At 53.8% G+C, this 19,045-nt stretch overlaps 1 protein-coding gene across 2 annotated transcripts in view; it reads left to right on the top strand.

Moving 5' to 3' along the window:
• The window catches only part of GALK2 (galactokinase 2), a 1,202,443-nt gene that overhangs the window by 522,434 nt on the left and 660,964 nt on the right, over window positions 1-19,045 (top strand). For both annotated transcript variants that reach the window (XM_085644227.1, XM_085644226.1), the window contains one exon: window positions 17,201-17,353. In XM_085644227.1, coding sequence (XP_085500353.1) covers window positions 17,201-17,353 — 153 coding nt within the window. The remainder of the gene's footprint in view (window positions 1-17,200; window positions 17,354-19,045) is intronic.

The raw sequence follows: 19,045 nt of genomic DNA on the forward strand, positions 1-19,045 counted from the left end.
CCTGGAGGAAATCGGCTATACGGTGCACCGAATCGGTCGGGGTCACCTCAATCGCTTGATATGCCCGGGTGTCACTATGCCCCAAGCAGGCTCCCCATTATTGCAAGTGGCCTTGGCTTACTGGAGAATGACGCAGAAAGACACTGGCTCGCCAACTATATGCTCCAAATGTACCGTAAAATCGTCTCTCTTTGCCCTCTGGTTTTCTGACGATTCACAGGCTAGGACCCTGGGAGTGTGAGTGGGTGCTGATGCTAGGGTCCCTCTTTTAAGATGGGGAGTTGTTAACACATGTAGATTTTGCCCATAAACATGGGTTGCCAATAGACCATTTTCTAACAAATGCTAGTATCCTCTGTTATGACTGACAAAATTGGACGCCGGCTGAGAGGGAGCCAAAAACCCATGAACTATTGCAGGCCTTACACACCATGGGGTGGGCGAGACACTTGGGTGCACATGCATCAACAAAAGCAAAAGCGATTCCTTAATAGCGAGAAATAAGGTATCGGTATTAAGGAATCGCTTTTGTGAATTCATCAACAGATTCGGTAAAAAATAGCGATTCCTTAATAATCGCTATTTATTACCGATTATCCAAGCGGGGAATGCAAACACCCAAGAGCTAATTGCGAAATCGGTATTACCGAATTAGCTAATAGCGATTTTGGTATTAGCGAAATCGCTATTAGCGATTACGGAAAAGATCAGGTCGCTCCGGGAATGTGTCTATGACATCACCAACCAGGAAATACTGCAGGCCCACCCTCATTGCCTCGCCAGAGGAGCAAACAGGAGCTGGGACTGGAGACTGGCTGAGCACATTGAAGCCACACTAACTGATCTACCCTCCAAAACAACCAGGATGGATAAGGAAGCACCATCTAGCGCAGAGGCTGCACGCAAGCGGAAACGCAAGTTTTCCGACCGGGAGCTGGAGCACCTGATAGAGGGAGTCAGCAGCAAGCACGATCGCCTTTTTGGTAAGCTGTCCCTAAAGGTGCCAGAGGCTGAGAAGCGGCGCATATGGCTGCCCATCCGGGAGAGGGTAAATGCAGTTGGAGTGACGCCCCGCAGCATTGACGACCTCCAAAAAAGATGGTATGACCTGAGGAAGCGGGCAAAGGAGAGGCTCCGGGAGGCATCCAGGACAGGAGGCGGACCTTCTACAGTGCAAGCCAACACTGCCCTGGAGGAGCTGGTGGAAGGGACGATCGAACATGAGGCCGTCGTGGGAGTAACCCAGATGGATACCTCCGGCGCAGCCACAAGTGCCCAAGGTAAGATGCATGCCTGTGCCCATTCCAAGCATAGCGTAAATCCATTCCCATGCCCCCAGCAGGATCAGAGTGTGCATGTAGCTTTGGCCCACACAACTTTACTCTTAACACTAGTGCATCATGGGAGTTGTAGTCAAGTCAGCCCGGTGTGCATGTACAGGATAAAATATAATTACAAATCACCACATCAGTTGAACCTGGATATAGACTGTTTATTTAGTGGATCACAGAGGGACATGTATGTTTACAATACTACGTAGGTGTAACTATCCCACTAACCATGCACTGTTTCACACACAGATGCATCTCCTGGGCATTCGGACGACAGCGACCGGCTGATTATTTCCGAGACTCCTGCCGATTCCGACATGGATACAGCGCAGGATACGCACTCACCACCTCCACCTGCAACACCACCACCACCAGCACCACCAGCACCAGCTACACCTGCTCCTGCTACAACTTCTACTAAAGCGCCGAGACGCAGGTCCCAAGTTCCGCCCATGCAGGTGATGGAAACACCCGCTACACCTTCGGGTCAAAGTCTGCGCAGCATCACACTGCCTGCTGCACCACCTGCACGTGCCAGACTCCCACAGCGGTGCAGGTCTCGGTGCAGTTCACTCTCCTTAGGCGACGTTGCTATCACCCCAAATGCTGGCATAGAGGAAAGGATGCTGCGTGTCCAGCGCCTGCAGGGAAGACACATGGCGACAATCAGCTCCAACATAGCGTGCCTTGCAAAGGAAATGCGTGCCATGACTGCGGCGATGAGGGACATGACCACTGTGGTGACAGAGGGCAATGGGTACCTGAGGGAGGACATCCAGAGCTCACCCGTGCCATGAGGGAAGGCCATGAGAGCGAGAGGAGGAGGCACCGTCAGAACTTGGTGAGGTCCGCGGCCTCTACAAAGGCCATCACAAGGCTGAGCAATAGCACCGCAGTGTTGGCACGCCGCTCGGTGTCACTGCAGGTGGACCTTGGACAATTTTGCGGGGATGTTGCCAAGGCTCTGGGGCAGGTCACCGCTGCAGTAGAACACCTGCAGAGCGGCACATTCAGTGCTGGCGCTTTGGGAGGGGAAGACGACAGTGAGGCTGCCTCGAGTGTGAGCAGTGTGTCTGTGGCAGAGGCCAGCACCAGGCGCTGCAGTACGCGGTGCTCCACGGGGACAGGCCGTGGTGAGGCGTCGGAGACACCTGAGAGGAGGCTTGGCGTACGTGGCAAGCGCCACTAGACTGAATGACAGTCATACTTGACCGTGGTGGGGCAACCATGGTCCTCCCCTTCCTGACGCTGCACAGCCGTGACTGAAACGGACATTTGTTGTTACATTTTTCCTGGGGAGCATTCATTTCATTGCTTGTTTGGTCGCACATACCTCAGTGCTCCTGTGCATTAAACAGTTGCACCACCAATGAAATTGTAATGTTTCATTCTTACCTGCTTCAGAAATGACGTTGCATGATGTATGTCCGCCTCCTATGGCCCTCTGCTGTGTTAGGGACGTGTGCCTGTCGGTGTTGGGCGGGTGGTTGGTCATCCCGGTGGTCGTCATTCCTGTCAACCTCTATGGGTATCCCCCTTCTGGTCGCAATGTTGTGCAGCATAGCACATACAGCTACAATCCTGCAGCAGGTATCAGGTTTGTATAGCAAGGCGCCGCCAGTCTTATGTAGGATTCTAAAGCGATTCTTCAGAATCCCAAAGGTCCTCTCTATGACATTCCTTGTGCTTATATGGGCGGCGTTGTAACGTTGCTCCTGTGGTGTTGCTGGATTGATGTAGGGGGTGAGTATATATTCACGCAGGGCATATGCACTGTCGCCTAGAAGATAGAAGCAAAGACTTAGCAATGGTGATGTACAGACATGTGTGGTGCTCGTGTGGAAGAGGTATGTGTACGTACCAAGCAGGAGTCCCTCTCCAAATTCTCCGTTGAGTAGACGCCTGTGGATGCCACTGTGTCGGAATATGTAGGAGTCGTGTGTGCTCCCCGGGAATTGTGCCACTAGGTCCGTGATGATGTGCTTGGCATCGCACACAACCTGCACGTTGATTGAGTGGTATGACTTGCGGTTACAGAATATGTACTCATTTGCAGAGGGTGGACAGATGGGGATATGCGTACAGTCGATGCATCCAATTACATGGGGGAATTGTGCCACCTGGTAGAATGCCTGTTTGGTGCGGTCCAACTGCTGTGGGGTTGTGGGGAAGCTGATGTGGGTGTGGATCATTGTCAGCATGGCGTCTAAGAATTTCTGGAAGAAGCGTGAGAGTGCGCTTTGCGATACGCCTCCGGCTACGGCGATTACCCCCTGGAAACTTCCTGAGGCCAGTAGGTGCAGGCTGCATAGGACCTGGACGTTCGCAGGGATTGCATTGGTCCGATGTGTCTGGTGCTGCAGTAGTGGTTCCAGGTCTGCAATGAGGTGCATGATCATGGCACGATTCAGTCGATACTTCTCGTACACCTTGTCCTCATTCTGTCCGAGCAAGGTGATGCGCAGTCTGAATACTCTCTCCTGGACCCTTCTCCTGCGCTGTCCTGCGGCATTGATTCGCATCCTCCTTGCAAGCACGTAGAGGGCTGCCATTTTGTGCTAGCCAACAGGGTCTCCTGGGCCACATTTAAGGGTTTGCTGATTAGCACAATCATTTGCACATGTGTAATTTTTTTTTTCTTTTTTAAGATTTTTTTTTTTTACTTTACCTCCAGGTTCTGATTCCCCTTATTTTGCTCATGCTAAATAGCGATTTTTGGGATTTTCGGTATTTGCGAGTGGTGTTGCATTGGGTAGAGATTGGTTATTAGCCATTGGCACTTTCCGGGAGCTATTTGTGAGTTCCGGTAATTGCGACTTCGGTATTTAGCGATTCGGTAATTTTGAGGATTGGTTAATTGCGATTAGTTATTTTTCCGGTATTTATTTAGCGATTCTTTATTTGCTCACATTTTGGGTTGATGCATTGGAAATCGTTTTTTCACACTCGCTAACGGGTGATTTTAGCGATTCGGTATTTTACCGACTGGATTTTTGCTTGATGCATGTGCCAGTTGGTACGCTCACTTTATCATGAGTATGGGGCTCACCTCTTGAAATCCTTGGGTGCTTTGAAAGCGAGATGGGAGGATGACCTCTCCAGGGACTTCTCGGAAAAGTAATGGGCTTCCCTGGTAGAATATCCCAAAAAGGTCTCATGCAGTTCAAGGTTCAAACTCATCCAATTCTCTATACTGCATAGGGTATACCTAACACAGAACAGGCTTCTCCGAATGTTCCGGACGGCCTCCTCTGCTTGCCCCCACTGTCATGCAGACAGTGTCGACCTTCTGCACATGCTGTGGGTATTCCCCTCACTGACTGCTTACTGGACAGAGATTTTGTCAACCTTAGCAGGGCCAACTGGCACCCAGCAGTGGTATACACCAACGCATTATCTCCTGGGTCTATATCTCAGGCCGAATGGCTTGAAGGTGTCACAGCGCTTTGCAGACCTGGTACTTTTACAAGCAAAGCGGCAGAAAACTAGGCACTGGAAGTCACTCCGGTCGCCCCAGGTGATTCACTTGCAGGAGGAGGTTGCAAGGTGGGGACTAGCAGAGTGGGGCAATACACAAGGAGGAGTACTGGGGGCTCCGGAAGAAGCCTATCTTGCTTGAATGGAATTCCCTTCCAGAGCGATTTAAGGCACAAGACGATGTACAAAAGGTGGCAGGGTGGCTGGAGATGTCCTCCTTGGGTCTACAATGGACATTGACCCACAATATTGTAAACCCCTCCACCCCTTTGAAGGGAGCAGCAAGAATGATAGTGGCCCAGTATTCCCCTGGGCCGTCCACCCACCCCCACCCGTACTCTTCCCCGGTCCCATAATCAAGACCACTTCCCCTCTCTTTACGCACAGGTTATCTACGCATTCCCACTAACATTCCCGCACGGGACATGCCATACATGTTCTTTTCTGATTAGGTGACACAGTTTACTGTTCGGGGGGGGGAGGGAGGGATAGGCTGGAAGTTACAATTGCCTTACTTGATCTCACAGGCTTAATTATTCACATTGTCTAAGTTACCGGATGCACTCTGCGAGTTCTATTTACTCTTACAAAATGTACCGCAGCACTGAATGGACATACCATGCTTAATGCCAAGAAGATCTTGTGTAAAGTTGAGGTAATTTAATGTGTATTTTTGATTCTTTTAATTATTTAACTATTGATGTGATGTTTTACCGTGTTTTAGAGATAAAGATTATAGACCTCGGGTGAGGTCAAAAACAATGTTAAATAAACTTGAAGCTTCTTGTGAAACTCCTAAAAAAAAAAAACAAGACTTGGGCATAAAATATGAACGGTAAATGCATAGAATGTGACACTAAACGCGGCAATGCATGACTTGACCAGTAAAAACAATATGAACAGTTATTAACATGGTTACTAAATTCCTAGCATCGGAACACCCTATTGCTACTTCTAAGCACCATGCTAAATTTTAGCAGAATCTGAAAATACCAAGTCTATAAATTAAGTCTGTTAAAGTGGATTGCGCAGCATACCTTCTCACAGCTAAAATAGCTGTTTAGCTACTCTATATCGCAGTTCTTGCTTGGGACTAATCAGCGGTGCTGGGCTGAAGGACACTTCTCTGCACCTCTTACTGGAATAGTCTGCAACCAAAGCTGGTTATCGCTGCAAACCAGCATGACTTTGGGCTTGATAGCTCTGTCACCAGTCCCCTCCAATTAATGCTGAGTTCATAGATTTGCAGGCTCTAATGTCTTAGTAGGACAAAACAAATATGGGTGTGTCATGTGGATTTACATGTTGATAATTTTCCCTTATAACTAAAACAATTGAGAAATGGCAGCCTTCACTGTAAGTGTACATATTGTTGTGAAAACAACATTTTCAGCCTCACAGCCACACAGAACATCCAACTGCCTCCCTTCTCCTCTACACCCAAGGACATTGTAGGAAAGTAGGATCTGCTTTCAGGGTTATCCCCACTTTTTGCTGGTGGCATTATGTTTTTCTGACGAGTTTGACTGGGATCCTGCTAATCAGGACCCCAATCTCTGTGCCTCTTCCCTTAATTGGACCATGGGAAGTTCTTAAGTACCCCCCAGATTGGCTACAGGTGTACCCTTGTAAGTCCCTAGTATATGGTACTAAGGTACCTAGGGCATAGGTACACCAGGGGTCCCTCACGGGCTGAAGTATGTATTATAACACCCATGGGAGACCACTCAAATTGTGACTACCGGCCTGTCATTGCAGCCTGTGTAAGCTGGTGCTAGCACCACTTACGACAGATATGTTTTCTTATATCTGAGGTCACTGCATTTAAAACCTATAAGTCACCGCTAAGGTAAGCCTTTCAATCCTGAAGGCAGGGTGCTTGGTTATAAGTGTGAGGGTGCCCCTGCATGAGTCCATTCTACTGAGTTGTAAGTGCATCACAATACATAGAGTGGCCATGCGTCATTACACGATGGCCAGCTCTAAACTGGCTGTAACAAACCCTGGTATCCAACATGTTGGACTCATACCCCAACACCGTAAGCGGTGTTGGGGTATGAGTCCAAGAACTGTAAAGCTCCTCCTGGAAGCCCTCAGTGCTCCCAGTACCAGTCTTCTAGACCCAGAAAGCAAACTATGGCTGCTGCTGATGAGAGACACGATTCTGCTCTCCTGCTGCAGAGCCAAGCACGAGCAGGGGAAGGCAGGACAATAGGTTTCCTATCACAGGGAGGTGTGACCACCTCCCAGCACCATTAGACTGATTTGATGGGCACATTTGGTACCCTCCTTGCATACTCCAGTTGGAACCAGTTCGGGGAGCCTTTGGCTCCCCCTCTGGCGCACAATTGGATAAAGGACATGGGAGTATCCTCCCCACTGTCCAGCCCCTCCTATGGGCGAAACCCCTGAATCGTCCCAACCCTTTCCTTAGGGTACTTAAGGGCTTACCTGTGGGTGGTTCGTTAGTCATCAGGGGACAAGATTCAGATCCGAAACCACTTCATCTTCAACCATTGAGGCACTTTGGGCTGCGTTGGACTTTGCTTTAGGAACCGAGATTGCAACTGGAAATTCCTCGGAACCGTGGGAGCAGTACCTCTGTGCACTGTGTCGACTTGCCATTGCCAAGGCTTGTTGACTCCTCCCGCTCCCTGTTGCTTCCCTACCACCCACCAGCCCCCTGTTGTTTCCCTCCCACCCACCCGCTCCCCGTTGCTACCCTCCCACCACATTGCTAAGCTCCCCATTGCTTCCTTCCCACCCGCTCCCGGTTGCTTCCCTCTCGCTTACCCGCTCCCTGTTGCTTGGCTCCCTGTTGCTTCCCTCCCACTCCCTGTTGCTTCCCTCCCACTCCCTGTTGCGTCCTCCCCACCCACCGCTCCCTATTGCTTCCCTCCCACCCGCTCCCTGTTGCTTAGCTCCTGCCCACCCGCTCCTTTTTGCTTAGCTCCCTGTTGCTTCCCTCCCGCTGTTGCTTCCCTCCCACCAACCCTCTCCCCATTGCTTCCCTCCCACCCGCTCCCTGTTGCTTCTCTGCCACCCACCCTTTCTTCGGTGCTTCCTTCCCACCCACCCTTTCCCTCTTGCTTAAATTTCCCACCCACCCTTTCCCCGTTGCTTCCCTCCCACCCACCCACCCTTTCCCCGTTGCTTCCCTCCCACCGACCCACCCTTTCCCTGTTGCTTCCCTCCCACCCACCCACCCTTTCCCTGTTGCTTCCCTCCCACCCACCCACCCTTTCCCTGTTGCTTCCCTCCCACCCACCCACCCTTTCCCTGTTGCTTCCCTCCCACCCACCCACCCTTTCGCTGTTGCTTCCCTCCCACCCACCCACCCTTTCCCTGTTGCTTCCCTCCCACCCACCCACACTTTCCCCGTTGCTTCCCTCACACCCACCCACCCTTTCCCCGTTGCTTCCCTCCCACCCACCCACCCTTTCCCCGTTGCTTCCCTCCCACCCACTCACCCTTTCCCTGTTGCTTCCCTCCCACCCACCCACCCTTTCCCTGTTGCTTCCCTCCCTCCCACCCACCCACCCTTTCCCTGTTGCTTCCCTCCCTCCCACCCACCCACCCTTTCCCTGTTGCTTCCCTCCCACCCACCCACCCTTTCCCTGTTGCTTCCCTCCCACCCACCCTTTCCCCGTTGCTTCCCTCCCACCCACCCTTTCCCCGTTGCTTCCCTCCCACCCACCCTTTCCCCGTTGCTTCCCTCCCACCCACCCTTTCCCCATTGTTTCCCTCCCACCCACCCTTTCCCCATTGTTTCCCACCCACCCACCCTTTCCCCGTTGTTTCCCACCCACCCACCCTTTCCCCGTTGTTTCCCACCCACCCACCCTTTCCCCGTTGTTTCCCACCCACCCACCCTTTCCCCGTTGTTTCCCACCCACCCACCCTTTCCCCGTTGTTTCCCACCCACCCACCCTTTCCCCGTTGTTTCCCACTCACCTACCCTTTCCCCATTGCTTCCCTCCCACCCATCCACTCCCTGTTGCTTAGCTCCATATTGCTTTCCTCTTGCCCACCCGCTCCATGTTGCTTCCCTCCTGTCCACCCGCTCCCTGTTACTTAGGTCCCTGTTGCTTCCCTACTGCCCACCCGCTCCCTGTTGCTTAGGTCCCTGTTGCTTCCCTACTGCCCACCCACTCCCTGTTGTTTGCTCCTGCTCGCTGTTGCTTCCCTTCCACCCACTAGCTCCCTGTTTACTCCTGCTCGCTGTTGCTTCCCTTCCACCCACTAGCTCCCTGTTGTTTCCCTCCTGCTACCTGTTGAATCCCTCCCGCCTACCCGCTCTGTTGCTTCCCTCCCGCTCCCTGTTGCTTCCCTCCCACCCACCCGCTCCCTGTTGCTTCCCTCCCACCCACCCGCTCCCTGTTGCTTCCCTCCCACCCACCCGCTCCCTGTTGCTTCCCTCCCACCCGCTCCCTGTTGCTTAGCTTCCGCCCACCCACTTCCTGTTGCTTAACTCCCTGTTGCTTAGCTCCCTGTTACTTCCCTCCCACCCACTCCCTGTTGCTTCCCTCCTGCCCTCTCCCTGTTGCTTCCCTCCCAGCCACCAGCTCCCCTCCCAGCCACCCGCTCCGTGTTGCTTCCCTCCCGCCCACCCGCTCCCTGTTGCTTAGCTCCCGCCCACCCACTCCTTGTTTCTTCCCTCCCGCTCGCTGTTGCTTCCTTCCCACCCACCCTCTCCCCCTTGCTTATCTCCCCGTTGCTTCCCTCCCACCCACCCTCTCCCCGTTGATTCCCTCCCGCCCACCCTCTCCCCGTTGATTCACTCCCGCCCACCTGCTCACCATTGCTTCCCTCCCACCCAACCTTTCCCCGTTGCTTCCCTCCCACCCACCCTTTCCCTGTTGCTTCCCTCCCTCCCACCCTTTCCCTGTTGCTTCCTTTCCACCCATCTGCTCCCTGTTGCGTAGCTCCCTGTTGCTTTCCTCTTGCCCACCTACTCCCTGTTGCGTAGCTCCCTGTTGCTTTCCTCTTGCCTACCTACTCCCTGTTGCTTCCCTCCTGCCCACCCGCTCCCTGTTGCTTAGCTCCCTGTTGCTTCGCACCCGGTCACCTGCTCCTTGTTGATTCCTTCCCGTCCATCTGCTCCCCCTTGATTCCCTCCCGCCCACCCGCTTCCTGTTGCTTCCCACCCGCCCACCTGCTCCCTGTTGCTTTTCACCCACTCCCTGTTGCTTCCCACCCGCCCACCCTCTCCTTGTTGCTTTCCACCTGCCCACCCGCTGCTTCCCACCGGCCCACCCGCTCCCTGTTGCTTGCTCCCTGTTGCTTCCCAACCTGCTCCCTGTTGCTTCCCTCCCACTGACCCACCCACATGCTCCCTTTTGCTTTCCTCCCGTCCACCCACTCCCTGTTGCTTCTCTCCCGCCCACCCGTTGATTGCTGCTTCCCTCCCACCCACCCGCTCCTTGTTACTTCCTGCTCCCTCCCACCCACCCGCTCCTTGTTGCTTCCCTCCCACCCACCCGCTCCTTGTTGCTTCCCTCCCACCCACCCGCTCCTTGTTGCTTCCCTCCCACCCACCCGCTCCTTGTTGCTTCCCTCCCACCCACCCGCTCCTTGTTGCTTCCCTCCCACCCACCCCCTGTTGATTCCCTGCCACCCACCCACACCCTGTTGATTCCCTGCCACCCACCCACACCCTGTTGATTCCCTCCCACCCACACCCTGTTGATTCCCTCCCACCCACCCCCTGTTGATTCCCTCCCACCCACCCACACCCTGTTGATTCCCTCCCACCCACACCCTGTTGATTCCCTCCCACCCACCCACTCCCTGCTGATCCCTCTCACCCACCCACTCCCTGTTGATCCCTCCCTCACACATGCTCCCTGTTGCTTCCCTCCCTCACACCCGCTCCCTGTTGCTTCCCTCCTTCCCACCCACCCGCTCCCTGTTGTTTCCGTCTTGCTCCCAGTTGCTTCCCTTCCGCCCTCCCGCTCCCTGTTGCTTCCCACACTCTCTCTGTTGCTTCCCTCCCGCCCACCTGCTCCCTGTTGCTTCCCTCCCACCTGCTCCCTGTTGCTTCCCTCCCGCCCTCCCGCTCCCTGTTGCTTCCGACACGCCCTCTGTTGCTTCCCTCCTGCCCACCTGCTCCCTGTTGCTTCCCTCCCACCTGCTCCCTGTTGATTCCCTCCCACCCACCCCCTATTGATTCCCTCCCACCCACCCACACCCTGTTGATTCCCTCCCACCCACACCCTGTTGATTCCCTCCCACCCACCCACTCCCTGCTGATCCCTCCCACCCACCCACTCCCTGTTGATCCCTCCCTCACACCCGCTCCCTGTTGCTTCCCTCCCTCACACCCGCTCCCTGTTGCTTCCCTCCTTCCCACCCACCCACTCCCTGTTGCTTCCGTCTTGCTCCCAGTTGCTTCCCTTCCGCCCTCCCGCTCCCTGTTGCTTCCCACACACCCTCTGTTGCTTCCCTCCCGCCCACCTGCTCCCTGTTGCTTCCCTCCCACCTGCTCCCTGTTGCTTCCCTCCCGCCCATCCGTTCCCTGTTGCTTAGCTCCTGCCCACCCGCTCCCTGTTGCTTAGCTCCCTGTTGCTTCCCTTCTGCTCTCTGTTGCTTCCCTCCCGCCCACTAGCTCCCTGTTGCTTCCCTACCATTCCTGTTGCTTCACTCAACCCTAACCACTCCTGGTTGCTTCTCTCTTGCCCTCCCACTCCTGGGTTGTTTCTCTCGTACCCTCCCACTCCTGGGTTGGTTCTCTGTGTTGCCCACCCACTCCTGGGTCGTTTTCCTCCTGCTACCTGTTGATTTGTTCCTGCTACCCGCTGCTTCCCTCCCTCCTACCCACTTCTGTTACTGAGGTTCCCCATTGATTGACTCTCCGTTGATTCCCTCCCACCTACTCGCTCCCCGTGGATTCCCTCCAACCCACCCGCTCCACATTGATTCCCTAACACCCACCCACTCCCGGATGCTTCTCTCCTGCTACCTGTTGATTCGCTCCTGCCCACCTGCTCCTCACTGCTTCCCTCCCTCCCTCCCACCCGCTCCATGTTGATTTGCTAATGCCCACCAGCTCCCTTTTGCTTCCCTCCCGGTCCCCGTTGCTCCCAGTTGATTCCCTCCCCCGCTCTCTGCCAATTGATTCCCTCCCCCAATCCTCTCTCCTTTGAATCCCTCCCCTCACCTGCTCCCTGTTTATTCCATCCCGCCCACCCGCTACCAGTTAATTCCCTAACCATTGCTTCCCTCCTGTATTCACCCACCTGTTCCCCGTTGCTTCCCTCCCGCCCACTCTCTCCCTGCTGCTTCCCTCCTGTTCACACTCCCCCTGCTGCTTCCCTCCTGCCCACTAGCACCTGCGACTTGGCTCCCTGTTGTTCCCCTGCAACACACCCGCTCCCTGTTACTTCACTCCCCGTTACTTCTCTCGTGTTCCCTATTACTTCTCTCGTGTTCCCTGTTACTTCCATCGCTCCCTGTTGATTACCTCCCTCCCAACCACTCCCCGCTGCTTCCTTTCCCCCTCCACACACCCACCCACTCCACGTTGACTCCCTGCCACTCACCGGCTCCCTGTTGATTCCCTCCCACCCACTTGCTCCCTGGTGATTTCCTCCCACCTACTTGCTCCCTTTTGATTTCATCCTGCCATACCGCCCCTGCTGCTTCCCTCCTGCCCACCCTCTCCCCTCTGCTTCCCTCCCACCCACCCACTCCGCACTGCTTTTCCTGCCTGCCCACCCGCTCCCCACAGCTACCAGCCCACCCACCGGCTCCCCGATGCTACCCGCCCATACGCTCACCACTGCTTCCCACCCACCTTCTCCCTGCTGCTTTCCCTCCACCCTCTCCCCGCTGCTTGCCATCCATCCACCCACTCCCTGCTTCTTGCCACCCAGTCTCCATTGCTTCCCACCCACCCGCTCCCCATTCACTACCACCCACCCATCCTCTCCCCATTACCAGCTCCTGTTGCTTCCCACCCACTCCCCACCCGTTCCCCGTTTCTTCCCACCCACCCACTCCCTGTTGTTTCCCACCCACCATTGCTTCCCACCCGCACCTTGTTGCTTCCCAACCACTCCCTGTTGCTTCCCACGCACTCACCCACTCCCCGTTGCTTCCTACCCTCTCCCTGTTGCTTCCCACCGATTCACCCGCTCCCCATTGCTTCCCACCTGCTAACCTTCCCACCCGCTTCCTGCGGCTTGCCTCCCACCCACTCCCTGTTACTTGCCTCCCACCCACCTGCTCGCCTCCCACCCACCTGCTCCTTGTTGCTTCCCTCCCACCCGCTCCTTTTTGCTTCCCTCCCACCCATCCGCTCCCTGTTGCTTCCCTCCCATTCCCTGTTGCTTCACTCCTGGTTGCTTCTCTCCTGCCCACCCGCTCTCGGTTGCTTCTCTCCTGCTACCTGTTGATTTGCTCCCTTTTAATTCCCTCCCATCCACCCACTCCCCGTTGATTCCCTCCTGCCCACCTGCTCCACATTGTTTCTCTCCCGCTCTCCGTTGATTCCCACCTGCTCACCCGCTCCCTTTTGCTTACCACCTGCCCGCCCACCTGCTGCTCCCCGCTTGCCAACCCGCTCCCTGCTGCTTCCCACCCACCACTCCCTGCTGCTTCCCGCTCCCCGCTGCTTTCCGCCTGCCCACACGCTTGCCACTGCTTCCCGCCCGCCCACACGCTTCCCGCTGCTTCCCGTCGACCCGCTCCCTTTTGCTTACCACCTGCCCGCCCACACGATGCTCCTCACCCTGCCAACCCGCTGCTTCCTGCCCGCCCACATGCTTGCTGCTGCTTTTTGCTGATCCTCTCCCTGCTGCTTGCCTCTCCCCCACCTGCTCCCGCTGCTTAGCTCACTGCTGCTTCCCGCCCGCCCACCCGCTCCCTGCTGCTTTCCGCCCGCCCACCCGCTCGCTGCTGCTTTCCGCCCGCCCACCTGCTCCCTGCTGCTTCTCGCCTGCCCACACGCTAACTGCTGCTTCCCGCCCACCCGCTCCCTTTTGCTTACCACCTGCCCGCCCACCCACTGCTCCTCGCCTGCCAACCCGCCACTTCCCACCCGCCCACACGCTTGCTTCCCGCCCAACTGCTCCCTGCTGCTTTTCGCCGACCCTCTCCCTGTTGCTTCACTCCCACCCACCCGCTCTCTATTGCTTCCCTACTGCCTCATCTGGTCCCAGTTAATTCCCTCCCGCCCACCCGTTCCCTGCTGCTTCCTTCCCGCCCACCCGTTCCCTGCTGCTTCCTTCCCACCCACTCACTCCCCGCCTGCCAACCCGCTGCTTCCCGCCCACTCCCTGCTGCTACCCGCCCACACGCTTGCTGCTGATTCCCGCCCACCTGGTCCCCACTGCTTTCCGCCGACCCTCTCCTTGCTGCTTGCCTCTCGCCCACCATCTCCCTGCTGCTTGCCTCCCGCTCACCCGCTCCTTGCTGCTTCCCGCCTGCCCACTCGCTGCTTCCCGCCTGCCCACCTGCTCCCTGCTGCTTCCCGTCCGCCCACCCGCTCCCTGCTTCTTCCCGCCCACCCGCTCCCTGCCGCTTCCCGCTCCCTGCTGCTTCCTGCTTCCCGCCCGCCCATACACTTGCCACTGCTTCCCACCCATCTGCTCCCTGCTGCTTTTCACCGACCCTCTCCCTGCTGCTTCTTGCCCACCCACCAGCTCCTTCCCTCCAGCCCAACCGCCCCCGCTGCTTCCCGTCCGCCGACCATCCCTCCCTCTTCTGCTTCCCTTATGCCCGCCCGCTCAACACTGCTTGTCTCCCCCACCCACCAGCCCACCCACCCGCCGCTGCTTCCCACCAGTTCCCCGCTCCTTTCCACCAGCTCCCCACTGCTTGCCTTCAGCTCCTTGCTGCGTCCCTCCTGCCCACGCGCTCCCCGCTGCTTTCCTCCCACCCACGCGCTCCCCGCTGCTTCCCTCCCACCCGACCTGCTCACCGCTGCTTCCCTCCCACCCTCTTCCCGTTGGTTACCTGATCTCCCCGCTGCTTCCCTCCCACCCCCCTCTCCCAGCTGCTTCCCCGCCCACCCGCTGCTTTCCTCTCTTCCACCCGCTCCCCTTTGCTTAAGCTCCCTGCTGCTTCCCTCACACCAACTCGCTCCCCATTGCTGCCTTCTCACTCTTCGTTGCTTCCCTAGGACCCACCTGGTCCTCGTTAGCTCTCTTGAACCTATTCGCTCACCATTACTTCCCTTCCACCTGCCCATCCCTAACGCTTCTCTTTCGGCCACTCCTGGTTGCTTCCCCCGTCTGCCTGTTCACTGTTGCTTTCTGTGGCCCACCCGCTCGCTGTTGCTTTCCACCTGCCTACATGTTTCCTGTTGGATCCCGCTCCCTCTGTTTCCCCGTCCCACCCACTCCCTACTGCTTTCCCATCCTGCCCACTCACATTGCTCCTCTTGCCTGCTCTCTGTTCCTTCCTCTCCACCCCATTACTCCTCCACCTGACTGCATTTTGTTGCTTCCTTCTGACAGCTCTCTGTTCCTTCCTCTCCTCCAGCTGGCTCCCCATAACTACCCCTCTCGCCTGCTTCCCTTTGCTCCTCCCTCCAATCCATGCCTTGTTGCGTCCATTCTTCTGCCAGCACCCCATTGCTTCCCCCATTTGCTTCCATGGACATCATTTAGGGATCACAGCGGCAACCCTTGACTGGCCTCCTCCGACCCCAGCAATGTCACTACGACCCCCTGACCTCAGAGGACACTCGCTAAATTGGAAAACAATAATTTATTGTTCCAAGTGGTGTGGATCATCTCTGTGTCTCACGTTGCCCCATAGCTTGTGGAGAGAGTAAGGAACAAATCTAGGGGAGGGAAAGAGAGAGGGGAGGCAAAGGTAAAAGGTTTTGAGGCGGAATAAGGGTAAAAATACGAAGGAAAGATGATACTTCAGGGAGAAGGGTAAGCGATTCAAGAGGCAAACACAGCAAGATGTATGTTCGATAGAGACAAATAGTGATGAATGCGACACCAATAATACTGTGACGTAGACAGGTGAAAAAGGATAGATAAGGGAGTAGTAGAGGAGGGGAAAAAGGTGGTATAGAGTGAAAAAGTATCCAGAAGCAGTGAGAAAGTTAGGTGAGAGAGGAGACAGCACGTATTAAAAGGAGATCAGTGAGAAAGACACAGTTTAAATAGGCAGGAGGGGTGAACAAGAGTCAGCAACAAGTGAGACAGATGTGATAGATAACATAAAAAAGATAGATCACAAACACTGAGGGGAGGTTGATGGCGTGTTAAGTCATATGACATCACTTTGATGTCATTGGGGTCAAAACACGTGATGTACTTCCGCTACTCCTGGCATTCTGGTGAATCAACTCATGTTTGCTTCTCCATTGTAAAACATGATTTACATTTCTTTTTCGATTTTTGTTAGGCCCTGCAGCTGCCAATTGCTGCTGGTCTGCTCCGCAATTAAGAAAGTGATGACATTTTTTTTAAATGATTTACCGATTCAAGAGACATTTGCCATTTGGGATAGGTAAATGAAAAAGGACAAAATGGGACCTACCTCATTAAATTTGTGTGGTGGCTGATGTGCGTGCCATTGTAATGGCGCATCCGAATCATCCCAGCATTTTATTTTCATCGTGGGGGCGGGGGGGGGGGGGGGGGGAGATTCTAGGAGTTTGCTTTTCACAGTGCTTCACAGCATCACCAAAAAGTAGTTCCAAATGAAGTCGGTTAAAAAAGCAAGGCCTATGGGCTTTCCCAATGATTCTTTTCAGCCACCAACGAATAGAAATAGAGGGCCCGAGGAGGGTCACGGATCAAAGTCTGTGATTTTGCTTTGCTAAGGCTCAGCACTGCTGGACTGTGGCCTACTAACAGAACTGTGAAAACAACTTCTTATGTGCATGAGTGGTATGTTTGTGTTGCCTGTCCAGACTTTGGGTGATTTTTCATATGCTTATTGGATTTCCATCGCAGACAAGAGTCTGGCTCAGCCTGTGATGATGTGTTTCGATTTTTGTGTGCAAGCGGCTTAATTGTTTCTTGTACATTGAACTCTGGGTGTATGATTTAAATTTTTAAAGTGTAATGCTTTGGAGTTAAAATGGTAATACATCTTCAAAACCAGGAAGTGGCTCTTCCATTAATGTTAATAACATCAACCTGTCACCCATTTTTAACATATTGCTTAGTCACGGGTACCTGGTGGCCAACACCTTCTGGAACTGAAGGCTGCGTGACCGTCTGGAACTGAAGGCTGCGTGACTTTCAGAAAGGTGTTGCATTACGGGGCCCTCTCAAGTGCAAATGTCCCTCATTAATTAGGCTGAATGGCGTCTCCGGTTGCCTCATCTGTGGACTCCCTCGTGCCTGAAGGAACAGAATGCAGTAAGTGTGCGCGCTCTGTGAAGCTTGAAGCCTAACATGGTTCTTGTCTTTCTTTACTAGGCCAAGTTAATCGAGTTCAGCCCCCTCCGCGCCTCTGACGTGAAGCTTCCAGAGGGAGCCGTGTTCGTGATAGCGAACAGTTGTGTCGAAATGAATAAAGCAGCAACTTCTCATTTCAATATCAGGGTCATGGAGTGTCGGCTCGCGGCCAAGGTATGACGTTGATCCCGAGACCACGTACTATTAATATGCAGATACCGTGTTTGTGTCTTTCCTGCTAGCACTTTTAATACGATTGTTTGTAGGGGGTTTAGGAACCTTCTCCAGCATTGTGAGACCATAGGGCATCGCAAAATGTATTGGAATTCTAGTTAAAGATTCAAATGTCGGCGAATAATGTGCAGTAAAGTTGCGTACTGTACTGGACGCACCTTTGAAAGGAAGTAACTTTTATGTGATGTTCTCTCTGCCTGGGTCGTGTTCCCTAACTCCCGCTGGTTGGTTTTCGGAATTCCCTAGCTCATGTTCCTGAAGCTGTAAAGCATAATGCAGCCAGTCACAAACGTAACATAATGAGCGCTGTGCTCGTCTTTACTGACCATGGGCCCCTCTTGAGAGCGCAATAAATACCGCAGCAGCAGTGGGCAGTGCTGTTTGCTGGCAGCTAAGTCACGATGACAACATTTCTGCTAGCACGCTTGGACTGTGATTTGCAGTACGCCCGGACACGTGGCATTGGGGCCACGTGTCATGGCGAATATGAATTAATAGGAGTACTATATGAGAGGAACACAATATTTTGTAAAATAAACATTTTCAGCGCTTTCAAAACCGAGATGAGAGTTTTCGTCAGTGTACTATGCAAAAATCCCAGGTGAAATCCGACAGATATCTCGCCAGACCCCATTGAAAGCACTTGTGTACCCAACTATTAAACTGAAAAGATGTTTATTAGTGGGTGTAAAACTCCCCAAGCACCCCCCTGAAGCTACGCCCCCACCAAAGCAGCCCTTGCAAATTTACAAGGAGGCTTGGGGGGTTCTCACCCCCCCCCCCTTCCCTAGAAAACCTGGGGGGAAATGGTGTACTCCACAACACATTTTAAATTATTTATTTAGTTGTATTCGTTTTTAAAGCATAGTAAATTATGACATTACAGTGCACCAGGATACCGCAATGTTGGGGTTCCTCATTGATTCCCTCCCTGTCGCCCCCCCCAACAGCCTCTCATCTGTCCATAGCCCCTCTCTCACATAGATTTAATTAGTTTTACAGCACTTCTCATACAAGTGTAGGGTCTCAGAGCATTTTACATCACACACACATACAGAGACAATGAATCATAGGTGTGTAAATCTGTATATAGAAAACGTTACATAAATGTAAATGTAAATGTACATTTACATTTACATGAATCATAGGTGTGTAAATCTGCATATAGAAAACGTTACATAAGACAAAAGGGGACTACAAGGTGTAGGATTCACGTCATCCATACTCGTAGGCAGTTTTTAATAGTGCAGGGCCTGCGAAGCACAAGCTCAGGATTTAGAACGTAACACAGTGATTAGGGTTGATTTATAATAAGAATTTATTTCTACCCAAACAAACCCAAATTAGGATAACGAAAGACTGGGACAAAGAAACATAACTTTCTAACCTAGATTACGATAGGAATTTATGAACTGCACAGTAACAAAAGGATCTCTGTGACAAAAGTAGTACAGTAACCAACTGAGCTATGCATATAAAATACTGTTCTGTGATCTGCATAGTATACGCTCTTTGCAGCAGGCACATTAACCCTCTGTGCTACCTTAGAGAAGTCAAAACTGCTACTAGACAAACTCAGATTTCTCTCCAGCAGGTATGTTAATCAGCAGAGTTATCTCGCCACTTTAATTG

The sequence above is a fragment of the Triturus cristatus genome, chromosome 3_1 (genome assembly GCF_964204655.1).
Source record: "Triturus cristatus chromosome 3_1, aTriCri1.1, whole genome shotgun sequence".
NCBI classification, from domain to species: domain Eukaryota; kingdom Metazoa; phylum Chordata; class Amphibia; order Caudata; family Salamandridae; genus Triturus; species Triturus cristatus.